The following is a 13,542-nucleotide window of genomic DNA, read 5'->3' on the forward strand; positions in this document are numbered from 1 at the left end:
AAACTTTTTGAAATGGTAAAGTATAATCAAAAGTGCCATCAGCAAATAATGTTATTTGATAATCTTATCTTTTCTAAGCACAGACAAGTGTTTATAATTTATATATAAACTTAATCAAGGAAAGAGATTATCATACCCCTCTAAAAAAGTTAATCCATAGTTGTGGAACCTCTACTGAAACTATTCCCCAGAAGTCTCCTGGAGAAAATGTAACAAGAATTAATTAAAAACAATTCCAGGGAATGATAAATTACAGTCACAGATACATTTAACTTTTAAACTTTCTCCTTGCATTTCCCACCAGAAAAATCAGAACTAGTTATTTCAGATGCTGTGGTTAATTGATGTGAAGCTTGGGGCGGGCGCACAGTGGTTGGGTTCGAGCGCTCCACTTCGGCAGCCCAGGATTCACTGCAGGTTCGGATCCTGGGCATGGACCTGTACTCCACTTATCAAGCCATGCTGTGGCAGGCATCCCAAATATAAAGTAGAGGAAGATGGGCACAGATGTTAGCCCAGGGCCAATCTTCCTCAGCAAAAAGAGGAGGATTGGCAATGGATGTTAGCTCAGAGCTCATCTTCCTCACCAAAAAAATAAATAAATAATAAAAAAAATTGATGTGAAGCTTTATTGATTTAAGATTCTTTCATAAAATTAAATAAGAAATGACATTTATTTTCATATTTGCATTTATGTAACTTTTTTTGTGTGTGTGTGAGGAAGATCAGTCCTGAGCTACCATCCATGCCAATCTTCCTCCTTTTTGGCGAGGAAGACTGGCCCTGGGCTAACATCTGTGCACATCTTCCTCCACTTTATACGGGACGCCGCCACAGCATGGCCTGACAAGTGGTGCATCGGTGCGCGCCCGGGATCTGAACCTGGGCCACCAGCAGCGGAGCCCACGCACTTAACCGCTACGCCAGGGGGCCGGCCCCATGTAACTTCATTTTATAAATTTATGCTAGGAAATTGTCAAAACTGGTCTTTTTTCCATCACATCCATAAGCAGAGATCATAATATCTCACACCATCTTTGAAAATGAAGGAGAAGAGCATACATGCTGCAACTAGAGACCAAACTCTTCAATAATTTCAGAATCATGATACTAAAATTAGTATTAACAGAAATCTGGATAGTGCACAAACGAGTAAAAAAGAAACAAAAATTAAACATCTCTTCCTTAATCAAAACGGGGACGTTATCCTCAAACAGATCACAGCTCTTCACTAAAGCTTCAATTTTTCCTTCCGCTCAGAAGAGAGCTTTATTGATTTTTGAAAGCGAAACGGAAAAGCTGCAAGTTGTAGGCAAACAGGTGGCTTTTCTCAAAGACAGGGAGCAAAAATATGGTAATGTGTTATCTATGCAGGCAGCTTCAGTAACTAAAAGCAGCTTTCCAGGGCTGAGATTTTCTCCACAATTCATGAAAATAGCTACTAACTGCTCCTTAATCTTCTGTCAACCCCCTAAAAACCAGGAATCGGAAACGCAGAGCTTTAGGTCTTTCCATCTCTCACAGGTTTTGGGAGAATTTTTGTTACTTTCTTCATCCTTCTCCAACCCCTCTCTTGCCCCCCTCACACATCAGTCTACTTTTTAAAAGATACACCCCGGGTTTACTTATCTCTGAGTTTCTATACAGGCCGGGTTCCCTCTACCTGGGATATTCTTCCCCCTCCCCTACCCCTTCATTGTTCAAGTCCTATATCATCTGAGCAGATTCCTTTGAAGCCATTTAAAATGTAATTATTAATATTATTTATTATCAGAAAATAATTAGAAGGTTAACTGGAAAAATCAGGATGCAGAATGATATCTATTCTATGATAACTCTGTAAAAACATGTTTGCAGATGGATAAAGATTAGAAGGAAATATGTAACAATGAGAATAGCTATTAAAATAATGAGATGATGGTTTTTGTTTTTCATCTTAAAATTTTTATAAATTTTAAATTATATTTTTTCTTAAAAATAAAAAGTTCTGTCCTTTCTTCAAGGTCCAAATGCCATCTTTCTAAAAGCCTTCATAGTCGAATCTTCCCTTCTCACTGTTAAGAGGCTCATTTACATAGCACCTATCATATACGGACCTGTATCTGAGGCAATAAACTCTGTCTTTCTCCACTATTAAATTGTGACATTTTGAAGTCCAAGAAACTTATCTTTTCGTTATCTCTGTATTCTCTATACAACCCAGCAGAATACTTGGCACATAGCAGGGACTGACAAATTCTTGATTAACCACGAAGCTTTCTGACGTAGCTGAAAGTAGGAATAAGGCACCTTACAAAAGCAAGGAAAAGTTTGCACAAACAGTGAGCCAAGAACGCTGGCTGCCAGACCCACACACACCAACAAGAAGATTGGAAGATTTCTCTCTGAGGAAACTGAGTGACCCAAGCGGCGGGTGGGAGGAAGGGGTGGTGATATGTGAGAGTCCCACAAAGAAATGGTAGGTTCAGATAACCCTTTTGCAAAATACTCCAGTTAACACTACCTGCCCGCTCATACAGAGGATGTACGTCAGCAAATGAGGGAATGAATTAGGAAAGAGTAAGACAAGAGAGGGGCCGGCCCAGTGGCGCAGCGGTTAAGTGTGCGCTCCGCTACGGCGGCCCGGGGTTCGCAGGTTCGGATCCCGGGCGTGCACTGACGCACCGCTTGTCAAGCCATGCTGTAGTGGCGTCCCATACAGAGTAGAGGAAGATGGGCACGGATGTTAGCCCAGGGCCAATCTTCCTCAAGAAAAAAGGGGAGGATTAGCATCGGATGTTAGCTCAGGGCTAGTCCTCCTCACAAAAAAAAAAAACAAAAAAAAACAAAAAAAAAAAAAACAGAGTAAGGCAAGAGAGATCAAGGAAACAGGGGATCCAATACAGAAAGAGATTAAGAGAATTCTCACAATGATGGCAAATGGAAGCCTGCAGATGATGGCTATATAACAGGTGTAAAGTGCAAGCAGTTCAGATGGAAGGCAACATAGCAAGAGGCTGTCCCCAACAAGGATGAAGAAAAGGGAATGGACAGCATTCATTATATCCAGATATATATACATATATTTGTTTTTTACTACATTGAGTGGTTTTAAAGCTCTGTCAAAGCTCTCTCAGGTAGTCTGCAATTTAATTTTTGATAGGTGTATAAAAAACTAAAGAAAACAAAAAATATGCAATAAATAACAATAAACATGGTACAATGGTTCAGATGTGAATATACTATATTTACATAGTGCAATAACATAAACACTGAATATTTATTTAACAAAAAAATTGCTAAGGGGGAGGGACAGATGTATATTTTTTAACTTTTTTTTTTTTGGCAAGATTCTATATAATTTATGGCGACCATATTTTCCAAACTAAAAATTGGAACCTATGGGTTGACAGCAGTTTTCTTCCTCTGGTGTGTAAATTTACTTGAAACATTTTATAAAAATATAAATGCTAGATCACCCTTACTGGAAAACACATGAAGTCAGGACTGTCCTGGTAAAGGTGGAGTATATGATAGCTATATATTTGCCATGAACGGTCAAAACTCTTCAGAGTTTTTTGGCAGTAATAATCACAATAAACTAAAATACTCAGAATCCTTAGGTTTAGGAGACAGCAGTGGTTCTCAAAGTGTATTCCCCGGACCAGTAGTATGAGCATGACATGGGACTTTATTAGAAACACAAATTTTCAGGCCCCACACCTACTGAATCTCTCTGTTGTGGGGCCAGTAGCCTGTGTTTTAACAAACTCTCCAGGTGATTCTGATGGACACTAAAGTTGAGAACCACAGGTAAAGAGCATGAGGGTAAGAAAGGGAAGTGCTGTCATTAATGCAGTTGCAGGAGTATTCCTCATTTAGGAAACTATAACCTTATTCATTCAATCAGTACTATGTAATTTCCAAAAAAGAACAGCTCATCATTACTTTATATCTTTAACACCACTTTCAAATGTGATAGCACCATATCTACTTATTTATACATAAAATAGCTCTGGAAGGATACACATCAGCTGGTAACCTATATTTGTGGAAAATATATTTGCACAAGATTTGTAGATGAACGTTCACAGTAGGTTTATTCATAATAGCCAAAAGCTGGAAACAAAGCATCCATCAAAAGGAGAATGGATAAACATCTGGCATATTGATACAATGGAATAGTACTCAGCAATAAAAAGAATGAGCCGCTTACACAAACCACCACGAGTGACTTTCAAAAACATTGCATTGAACAAAAGAAGCCAGATACAAAAGAGTACATACTGCATGATTCCATTTATATGAAGTTATAGGACAGGCAAAACTAATTCATGGTGATAAAAGGTTGCCTATGGAGAGTGAAGGGGGGGAGCTGACTGGAAGAGGGCCCAAGGGCACATTCCGGAGTGATGGAATATTCTATATCTTAATTGGGTTGTTGGTTGTTGAACTAGGTTGTTTCATACATGTTGTTGAAAATCACTGTACATCAAATGGTACATTTAAGAGCTGTGCATTTCACTATTTGTAAATTTTACTCCTTTCCCCTCCCCCTGAAGAAAGAAAGAAAGCAAAATAAAGACATTTTCAGACAAAAACAAGAACTGAGAAAGTTCATTACCAGCAAACATTCACCAAAAGAAATTCTAGAGGATATACTTCAGGCAGAAAAAAGTGATCTCAGATGGTAAGCCAGAGACGTGAGAAGAAATGAAGAAATAATAAGCAAAGAAAATGTTAAATACATGAAGAACAAACATTATTAAAAAAACAATGTTAATGATGATGGTGGGGTGTGTGTGTGTGAATATGCCTGCACACATGTTTTGTAAGATTCCATTCTGCTTGGGATCCAATTCAAAATTCTTAATGAATGGCCTTCAGGCCCTGCCAGACCAGGCTCTGCTCTCCTCTCCAGACTCGTCTCCTGACATCGTTCCTCTGGCTCCACCACTCTAGCCTTCTTTACGTTTCTCTCCATCTCATCTTTTGCACACACAGTTTTATTTACCTGGAAGGCTTTCTGACCCCCTCTTCACCTGGCTAACTCCTATTCACCCTCAGTTTCAGTTCAAAGGTAACCTCCTCAGCATTTCCTCATACTCTCTCCCCTCCTCCATACCATACAAGATTAACTATTTTTTCTGTTATATACTTTCACCTTATACTCCTTTTCCTTAATAACATTTATAAAACATTGATGTGTGATTATATATTTAACATCCCTCTCTCCCTCTAGACTATAAATTCAGTAAAGTCTGTCATCCATCATTATAATCTCATGGCCTGACCCAAATGCCTTACACACAGTAAATGTGCAACAAATATCTGTTAAGCAAATACAGAATTCAATTACTTCAGAGGTGTATCTAAAAGCTATAACAAAAAAAGACAAGATACGGAAGTAAGAACATAAGAACAGTTTTAAGTTAATTTTGCACATTCATCATCTTTCTGAGAAAGAATCTCTTCTGTTAAATTCTTTTATTTGGGCAGTTAACTGCAGTAGGACAGTGGGAAGACCAAGTCTTTGGTATGTAAGAGTTCTAGGTTTCAGTCCCAGATCCACTGCCTACTAGGAGTGAGTCCTTGAGCAAATCACCATCTCAGATTCCCTACCTGAAAGGATATGGGATAACACTATCTACTTTTGCAAGACCATTGTGATGGTTACGGCTAAAGTATGAGAACACACAGCCTCATGCCTGCTATACAGCAGGTGTTCAATTAAAAGCAGCTATGATTATATTTAGATTGACTCTTTTACCCTGAGGGAGAATGTTTTCATGTAAGCATCTTTATGCACTGACATGAATGTTCACACTTCTCTCTTCATTGCCCCAACATGTCTCACATTGGTGGAAGCCAGACATTTGGGTCAGGCCATGAGGTTATAATGTTGGGCTACAGACATAGTTATTCCTAAAGACTTTCAGAAAAGTCTTATCAAAACCTTTTTTCATTTGTTTGTGATGTGTCTTTCTGCATTTATCTCCAGACTTCTCCTACCCTCTCCATTCATTTATCCTCTTAAAACTGATAGGACCAGCAAGGGAGCCAGACTAAATAAAAGCTTCAAGAAGGGAGAGGTCAGAAACATCAATTGCCACAGAATTCAGTAGAATAGTGGGTTTAGCAATTCAAATCAGCAATCTTACATGTCTCCAGGTGCTGCAGAATATTCGTAACACCAGATATAGCTAGGGGATGGGAGAATCAGCTGATTTAAATATCCTGCTCTGAGAGATGTCAAATACCTATGCCAGATGACCCAGTAAGTGACAGGTTCAGAATTCCAACCTAGTCAAATTCCATTTTCTATATCCCTGCTCAGCTTAAATGGTTTATTTATGAGGTGCCTCTAAGATTCTTTTCCTACATAAATATATCAATTGCTAATAGTTAACCATAAAACAAAAAAATTACAGTCCCTTCTCTTCTCTTCTTGGTGCAGAAGAGTTAATGGCAGGCCTACCTTAGGCAGAGTTTGGGGGGAAGGGGGTTTCATGGAGGTGCATGGTCAGCATGTTCACCAGCATGGGGCAATGAGAGGAAGAGCGAGGTGCCATACAGAGATGCTTCAGTAGTGTGCCCACTGGCATGGGACACAGAGGAGAGGAGAGTGTTGCACAGAGATGCAATAGCAGTACTCTCATTGGCACCCAAGGATGCAGGGGGCTGAAAGTGGGGTGTAGAAGACGCAGGCAGAGGAGATACCTGCAAGGTTGGGAAATTAGTTACACCAAAAACATAAGTAAATGGATTGAGCAAATAAGTAAATATAATGAGGGTAATGAAAATCAGAATTTTCCCTGTTAGAGAAGGTACTTACAGGTAGAAATAACCCTGAGGTATTATATTTGAATTGGAGAAATTGGTATGAATTAATGATTTTTAAATATATGTATACAGATTGGTATAGAAATGGCTACAGATTTATGTGTACTTACATATGTATATTTGTGCAGTACACACACACACACATTTCTTAACTGTTTGCTGAGATGGCTGAAGAGCAATGACATCCAGCAGCAACGAGCTCACTGAGCACCCAGATTTTGGTTTCTAAAAACCATTTTCTACTAAATGAAACCAGTGTTCCTAGGAGAAATGGCTGACTCCAGACAGCGTTAGGCCAGGAAAAATACAAGAGAAGACTAGAACATCGTCAGCCAGAAAGTAATGAAGTGTTCAAAGAATGATGAGGACTTGTCAAAAGGACCTAGGAACCTCCTTGAAAGGCCTTCCATGGGCCAACCTGAGATAATTTGAGCAACAAAATATTTAATGATAGTAATTCATTACAAGCCATTCCTGGTGGTCTAGTAGTTAAGATTCGGTGCTCTCACCACTACAACTCGGGTTCCTTTACCATCAGGGAACCACATCAGTGTCTGTCAGTTGTCATACTGTGGCGGCTGCATGTTGCTGTGATGCTGAAAGCTATGCCACCAGTATTTCAAATACCAGCAGGGTCATCCATGCTGGTCATCCATGTGGACAGGATTCAGCAGAGCTTCCAGACTAGACAGACTAGGGAAAAGGACCTGGCCACTCACTTTCAAAAAAATTGGCCATGAAAACCCTATGAAGAACAGTGGAGTATTACAAAAAAGACCAGGCAGGGTTCCGTTCTGCTGTACACAGGGTCGTTAGGAGTCAGAATCGACTGGGTTGTACTAACAAATTAACTACTACCCGTTGAATAAAGTGGGATTCTACAAGCCCATGCTGATAATAAACAAATGGAAGAGAAAGGGAAAGCTCTTCTTACATAGAATGCCAACTAAAAAAGATGGAAATAAAAAATAGTGGTGTTTGATTCAGGTGGAAGTTATCAACGGATGCTAAAACTAGCGGATGGAGATCTGAGGAATGAGGGATAGGATACTGGCATAATCTCTTGAAAGTTCTTTGTTTATAAACAGGTAATGACCTTGACATGGTCATGAGGAAACAGTAAACAGATCCAGGTTGAGGAACATCCTGCAGGTAGTACAGCCTGTAACTCCTTAAAACAGTCAAGCACAAGAAAGACTGAGGACCTATTACAGATTAGAAGAGACTGCAAAGACATGACCACTACATGCAACATATGCTCTCAGATGGGCTCTTGGACCAGAAAGGAAAAAGACAAATTATTAGAACATTTTTCAAAGACTGAATGGGATCTGTGGATTGCATGGTAGTGTTGTATAAATGTTAAGTTCCTGGCTTGAAGGCTGGTTGGCTCTTATGTAGGAAAGTGTTCTTGTTTTAGGAAAGAATACACTAGAGTATTTGGAGGCGATGGGGCATTATGTCTGCAGCTCGCTTTCAAAGGGTTCAGAAAAACACTGATGAAATTGGCAAAAAAGGGTTATGGAGCAACTGTGGTGAAATGTCGACAGGTGGAGAATCTGCTTGAGGAGGATTTGGAGTTCTCCATACCATACTTCCAACTTTTCTGTTGGTTTAAATTAATTAAAAGCAAGTTATTAAAAAATAAACTATATTTAGCCACTTCCTTGGTCCCATGAAAATCCAGGAAAAATACTTTAAAATGATGCTGGAATAAAAGAGTTGCAAAAAAAGCAGTAATGGCAAAAACAATACATGCAAGACTGGGAGACACTAACGCAGCTGCTGCTTAAACTGTGCTTCTCCCTCTCTGTGCGCAGCGAACAAAGGTTTGGGAACTTTGCTCCCAGGCTCAGTAGGATGCCAAGGCAGGCAGGGTCTGCTTCCGCTCGGCAGTAGTGGGTCTAGAAGTGTCAGAATATGCACTTCTCAGTTACCCTGTCGCTTATGCATTGGTGTGGCTCTCATCATCAGAGGCATCCATTCTTCTCTACGTGCAAACTCCCAAACTGCCAGTGGAGACTCTCAACTCTTTCCTCTTTATTTCCTTCCTTCTTTTCAGTGTTTCAGGTGTAGGAAATGCAAATCACTCTAGATGTTTTAAGAAGAAAAAAATTAATACAGGGAATTAGGTGCTTCCAAAATCGCTGGAAGAGCTGGAGGGGCAGGCTGTAGGCTGGGCCTCCCGAGGACCCAAAAACACCTCAGCACTGGCCCACTCAGGAAGCTACCTCCACCCCTGTCAGAAAGGTAGGTGATCAGGAGCCACCACCAGATCTGAACATACCCATTCTAGTAGTGGAAGCTGCCACCACCACTACTTCTGCAACTTCCTGTCAGTACCCACAAAACAAGTTACCAGATACTGGAACACTTTGTGCAGAAAAACTCAACATCTACATGACTATGCTTGTCAGAAAAAGTCAAAGAAACAAGAAGTTATGCTCCACTTCATTTCCACCTGCCAAATCTCAACTACACCTAATTGAGAAACCTACTTCACAACCTATTTCCAGAATGCTAAGTGCAAGCAGATCTGGGAAAGACAGTGTTTAGCTTTCCACAACAGGGAAGTCTACTGAAATGAGGGTGGAAGGAATGCTGAATTCTAGTCCCCATGTCTACTCCACTGCTTCTCACCAAGGATTAGTGGGAGTCACCCTCTACTGTTAATCCCAAGAGACAGAGCAAACTTGGTATAAATTATATTACACTACTTCTTTAGTTTGATATGCTTTAGTGGAAAATTCTGCACGTGGAGCGAGGACCACCTCTTACTGAAGCTAAACTCACTGAAAAGTAGAGGGAGGTATTATGATCGAAACTCCAGCATACTTCGAAACTAATACGCTCATGCAGTGTGACTCAGCGGCTAGTCAATACATACTTGTTAAATTATAATCCCTCACTGTCTTCTCTCCCATGTCTATTCATTTTTCTCCATGTTTCAGTTTCAAATTTAGAATAAGAATCATCTCTTTTTGCTGTAATAGAAAAGCTACCTTACTTTTAATCAACAGCAGAGGGCTGCCTACTCCCTGACTAGTCTGTGAGTTTTAGAAAATGACATAGCTGCAATGTTTTTCTTCTAAAAAAAGTGGGGGAAGGCTTTTCTAAGCCTTTTTTCACTTTTGTGATGGACCAGAAAATAAATGGCAAATGACAGTGTTGAGATGGCAACCTGCACCAGAAAACAAGCGATTTTCGTCTCTCCCACCAGACTGTGAGCTCCTGACAAAACAGGCGGAGACTATTTTTTCTCTCTGTATCCCTGGTGCCTAGCACACTGCATGATACAGAACAGACAGTTAATAAATGTCTGTTGAATGAATAACCCAAATTACAGTGGAAGACAGCACTTCATCATCACGACTCTTATCTTCCTATCTCCCTCTCTTCCTCAATGTTGAGCGAGGGAGCTGGACGGCATTTGAGTCACGGGTCTGACAACCAGACCTCCATCGTGCGAATACCAGAGTGGGCCCCGCACCATGAAACTTCCCAGAGGTACAAAACCTACAGCAAGTTCAGGAAAACCTCCTTGGAAACGCTGGAGTTTCTGGCCTTTAGCCCCAGTGGCTTACTGACCAGCCACTAACTGCCACAATTCGTTCTATTTCAGCTGGGCAGAGGGATGATGTGAGAAGCAGATCACTGAAAACACAGATCCTGTACCAAGAGGGAGAGAACAGACAGTGAATAACTTGGCAATACTCTATGATCAATTGGCTCTGCTGGAAGGGAGTGAAATGAGCAATCTGGAACAGCAGTACCTACCTCTGAGTAGCAACCACCACCACGACAACAAGGAAAGCAAGTCCAAGGCCAGCCTGACTGGACTGGATGCCAGCCTGAGGTTATCTGCATTGGACAGCTTATTGCAGCAAGTAGGGAGATCTGACTGATAAGAAGAAAGCTATCATAGGTTCAACACTGCTTTATTTCCCTCTCATCTCTTCTACAGAACAGTAATGGCACATTAGCTGAGATATTATCTGTAGCCATAGCATACTGACTGTTGTTTCTGAAGGATCACCAAGCTGCCACCATTTGTCTGCCACCACTTTGCTTCTCTTCCGGTAACAACAACTAAGAAATTAAATTCTAATTGCATCACATAAATCATTCTCAAAATACTCTGATAACTTGTTTGCATCAAGAAATTGCCTGTTTATAAACAAAGAACTTTCAAGAGAAATGTAAGAGACGTTTTGTAAAAGATGTTGAAGATACCAAGTTACTAAGAGAAGGCACTATTACAACACTTAGAAGATACCTAGGCAATCAATCTAAAGTAGGCTGAAGGATTTTACGGTTAATTGGGTCCAATCTTGATAACAGGTACATGTAACAGCTTAGTCAATCAACAAGAATGCTTACATTTGATTTTTTCCCCCAAACTGAACTAGTCACTATTAGACTACACAGCCTTTTCATCTCCCACCCACTCCCATCTTTGAGACAATCACCAAGAACACAGGGAAGCCACATCTCATTTAAAACAGAATTCTTTCCAAATAGCCTTATTTTGAATAACTGTCAGGCATAACCAGCATAAGCTATTTAGCTGAGAAGAGTTAGCTTTGCCTTCTCAAATCACAGAACCGAATTTTCAAAGTGAACAGCTGTGGGAAGTTCTTTAAACTATTTATACTTTTTCGGCTTTTATTTTTTTAATATCAATGAAGACCAGTGAAACATATCGTGAACTTTCCACATTCGACACTTGTTGCTAAGGAAAATTGACCTACCTGCTTTCCCATCCCCGTCTCCAGTTAGCGGTTAAAAACGATTTCAGATAAAGAAGGAAAAAACCAAAACCGCTAATGACAATTCACTGGAAGTCTTCAGGTCCAAGTACATAAAGTTAAGTCCGGTGGGCCTCCGCGAGAGCAGGCTAATCAACAGCCGGGATGCTAAGCTCCCGGGAAACTCGCCCCACCCCCCGGGAGCTCACGCACACTTGGCGGGGGTGGCAGGAAGGGGCTGGCGGGGTGTGCGCCTCCCCACCCCCGCGCACTCAATCCGCTCGCAGCCTAGCCCCCCTCCTCAATGCTTCCTGACGGAAACTGACAAGGAAGGCGGCGGCTCCAGGGAGGAGTGGGGTGTGGAGTCTAGACTTGCGACAAAAATGCGGCTCCCTAAAAGCAAGCTCTCCACCCCCACCACGCGCGCGCCGGGCCGCCCCCACGGTCCGCACGGCGCCTTGCGGGCCCCCGGGGCTCGCGCAGAGGGAGGAGGGGGCTGACAGCAGACCCCCTGGCCGCTGCCGCCTCCTCCGGTCCGCCTGATGGGCAGTTCGATGGGAAGCCCGCCCCGCAGCCCCGCTGCCCCCGCACCTCGTCCTCCGGGAGCCCGAACACCTCCACCGCGCAAGTTGCCATTTCCGCACGGTTCCAGCAAACCGGACGCGCTCTCCCCCGCCCAGGGAGTGGGAACTGTAGTGAGGAGAAGTGGGATGAGGCGGGAGGAGGTGGAGGACTAGGAGGCGGCGCTCCCCCGGCGGCAGCAGCGCCTCCCCCGGCCAGCGGGCACTAGCGGCACGAGGAAGCGCGGCGGGAAAGGGCGGGCTGCACCTCGGCAGGCGGCGCGCGTTGTGGGGCTCAGGGAGTGGGGAGCGCGCGCGCGCCCCCGGCGGGGAGAGCGTGCATGGGGGGGTCAGGCAGGAGGGGCGAGCGTGGCGGGGGCGCGCCCTCCGCCGGGCTAGCGCCTGAGGTTGGCGGCTGAGAAGCCCGCCTCCGGAGTTGCGCAGCCTCCGGCACTGCGCTGAGCGGGCGGTGGAGGCCTGGAGAACGTCAGCACTTCCCCTGGGAAACAAAGCTGTGGTTTTCCTCAGCAACAAGTCGCACTGAGATCTGTCTGTTGACCTTAAACAAATAGATAGCCAATTATTTCTCTAGCAAAAATGGGCTTATTCGCGATCAGCAAAGAATTGCAATTCAGAGTCTGCAACCACGGTGAGCCTTTTTCAAGTCCCTGGCAGCCAGAGAGGAGAACGTTGGGAGGGCTCTTGTAAACAAAGAGCTCAGGTGTAGCGGCCGTTCATTGGCTGAGTTGTGACAGTCTCTCATTGGCTGAGCTTCTTGCCGGGTCAAGAAGAGGAAGTCTTTCTTCTCTCCGTTGGGCTCTGCTGTCACAGTAAGGGCGTGAGAGCGCCCCCTTGGCCTCCTGGCTCCAAGTTAATGAGGTTTATATTTCCAAATTTTCCACTTTTGGTCAGGATCTCTCGCTAAAAGCATCACTGATCAAGAGTCAGGTTTTTCTGGTTTCAGCAGCTTTTTGCCTCTCGATGCCTGGAAGGACTTTTCCTCGGTGTTGTGTCACGTGTTGGAAGGAAAATGTGTGGATTGGAAACCTATTGAGGCCACATTTGAGTAACAAGTAGGGGTAGAAGAGAGAACTCTCAGGCGTTTTTTTCCCCCTAAGGTCTATATGTTATCAAGATCATAAGCATTGGAGATCATCTGAAGCATTATGTCATCAACAAGGTTTGGCAAACTTCCAACAGGCTTGGCTTGGACATCATGGGAAAGCTGTCTCATCAGACATCATTGGCTTCACTTCGAGAAATCTTTACTTTCAGGTCACCAGAGCATGTGCAGGTCTAGTTAAGGTTTGGTGCTTTCTTTAGGTGTGTCACATAAATCCAAGAGTCTATTCCCTGGAGTTTTGTGCTACAAGGGTTAGTGAGCAGTACCTGATAGGGACCTTTCCAACAAA

General features: G+C 42.8%; 1 protein-coding gene across 3 annotated transcripts in view; it reads right to left on the reverse strand.

Moving 5' to 3' along the window:
* Positions 1 to 12,780, reverse strand: part of NEDD4 (NEDD4 E3 ubiquitin protein ligase) — a 115,431-nt gene extending 102,651 nt beyond the window's left edge. The window contains exon 1 of one of the 3 annotated variants that reach the window (XM_004421609.3): positions 12,162 to 12,780. In XM_004421609.3, the coding sequence (XP_004421666.1) occupies positions 12,162 to 12,206 (45 nt within the window). In that variant the 5' untranslated portion in view covers positions 12,207 to 12,780. Of the gene's footprint in view, positions 1 to 136; positions 208 to 11,573; positions 11,831 to 12,161 lie in introns of those variants that run through there. The other 2 variants (XM_087427561.1, XM_087427564.1) reach the window with 2 other exon arrangements.
* Between the last annotated feature and the right edge of the window lie 762 nt (positions 12,781 to 13,542).

The sequence above is a fragment of the Ceratotherium simum genome, chromosome 3, assembly GCF_057802395.1.
Source record: "Ceratotherium simum simum isolate JZ-2026a chromosome 3, ASM5780239v1, whole genome shotgun sequence".
Taxonomy (NCBI): Eukaryota; Metazoa; Chordata; class Mammalia; order Perissodactyla; family Rhinocerotidae; genus Ceratotherium; species Ceratotherium simum.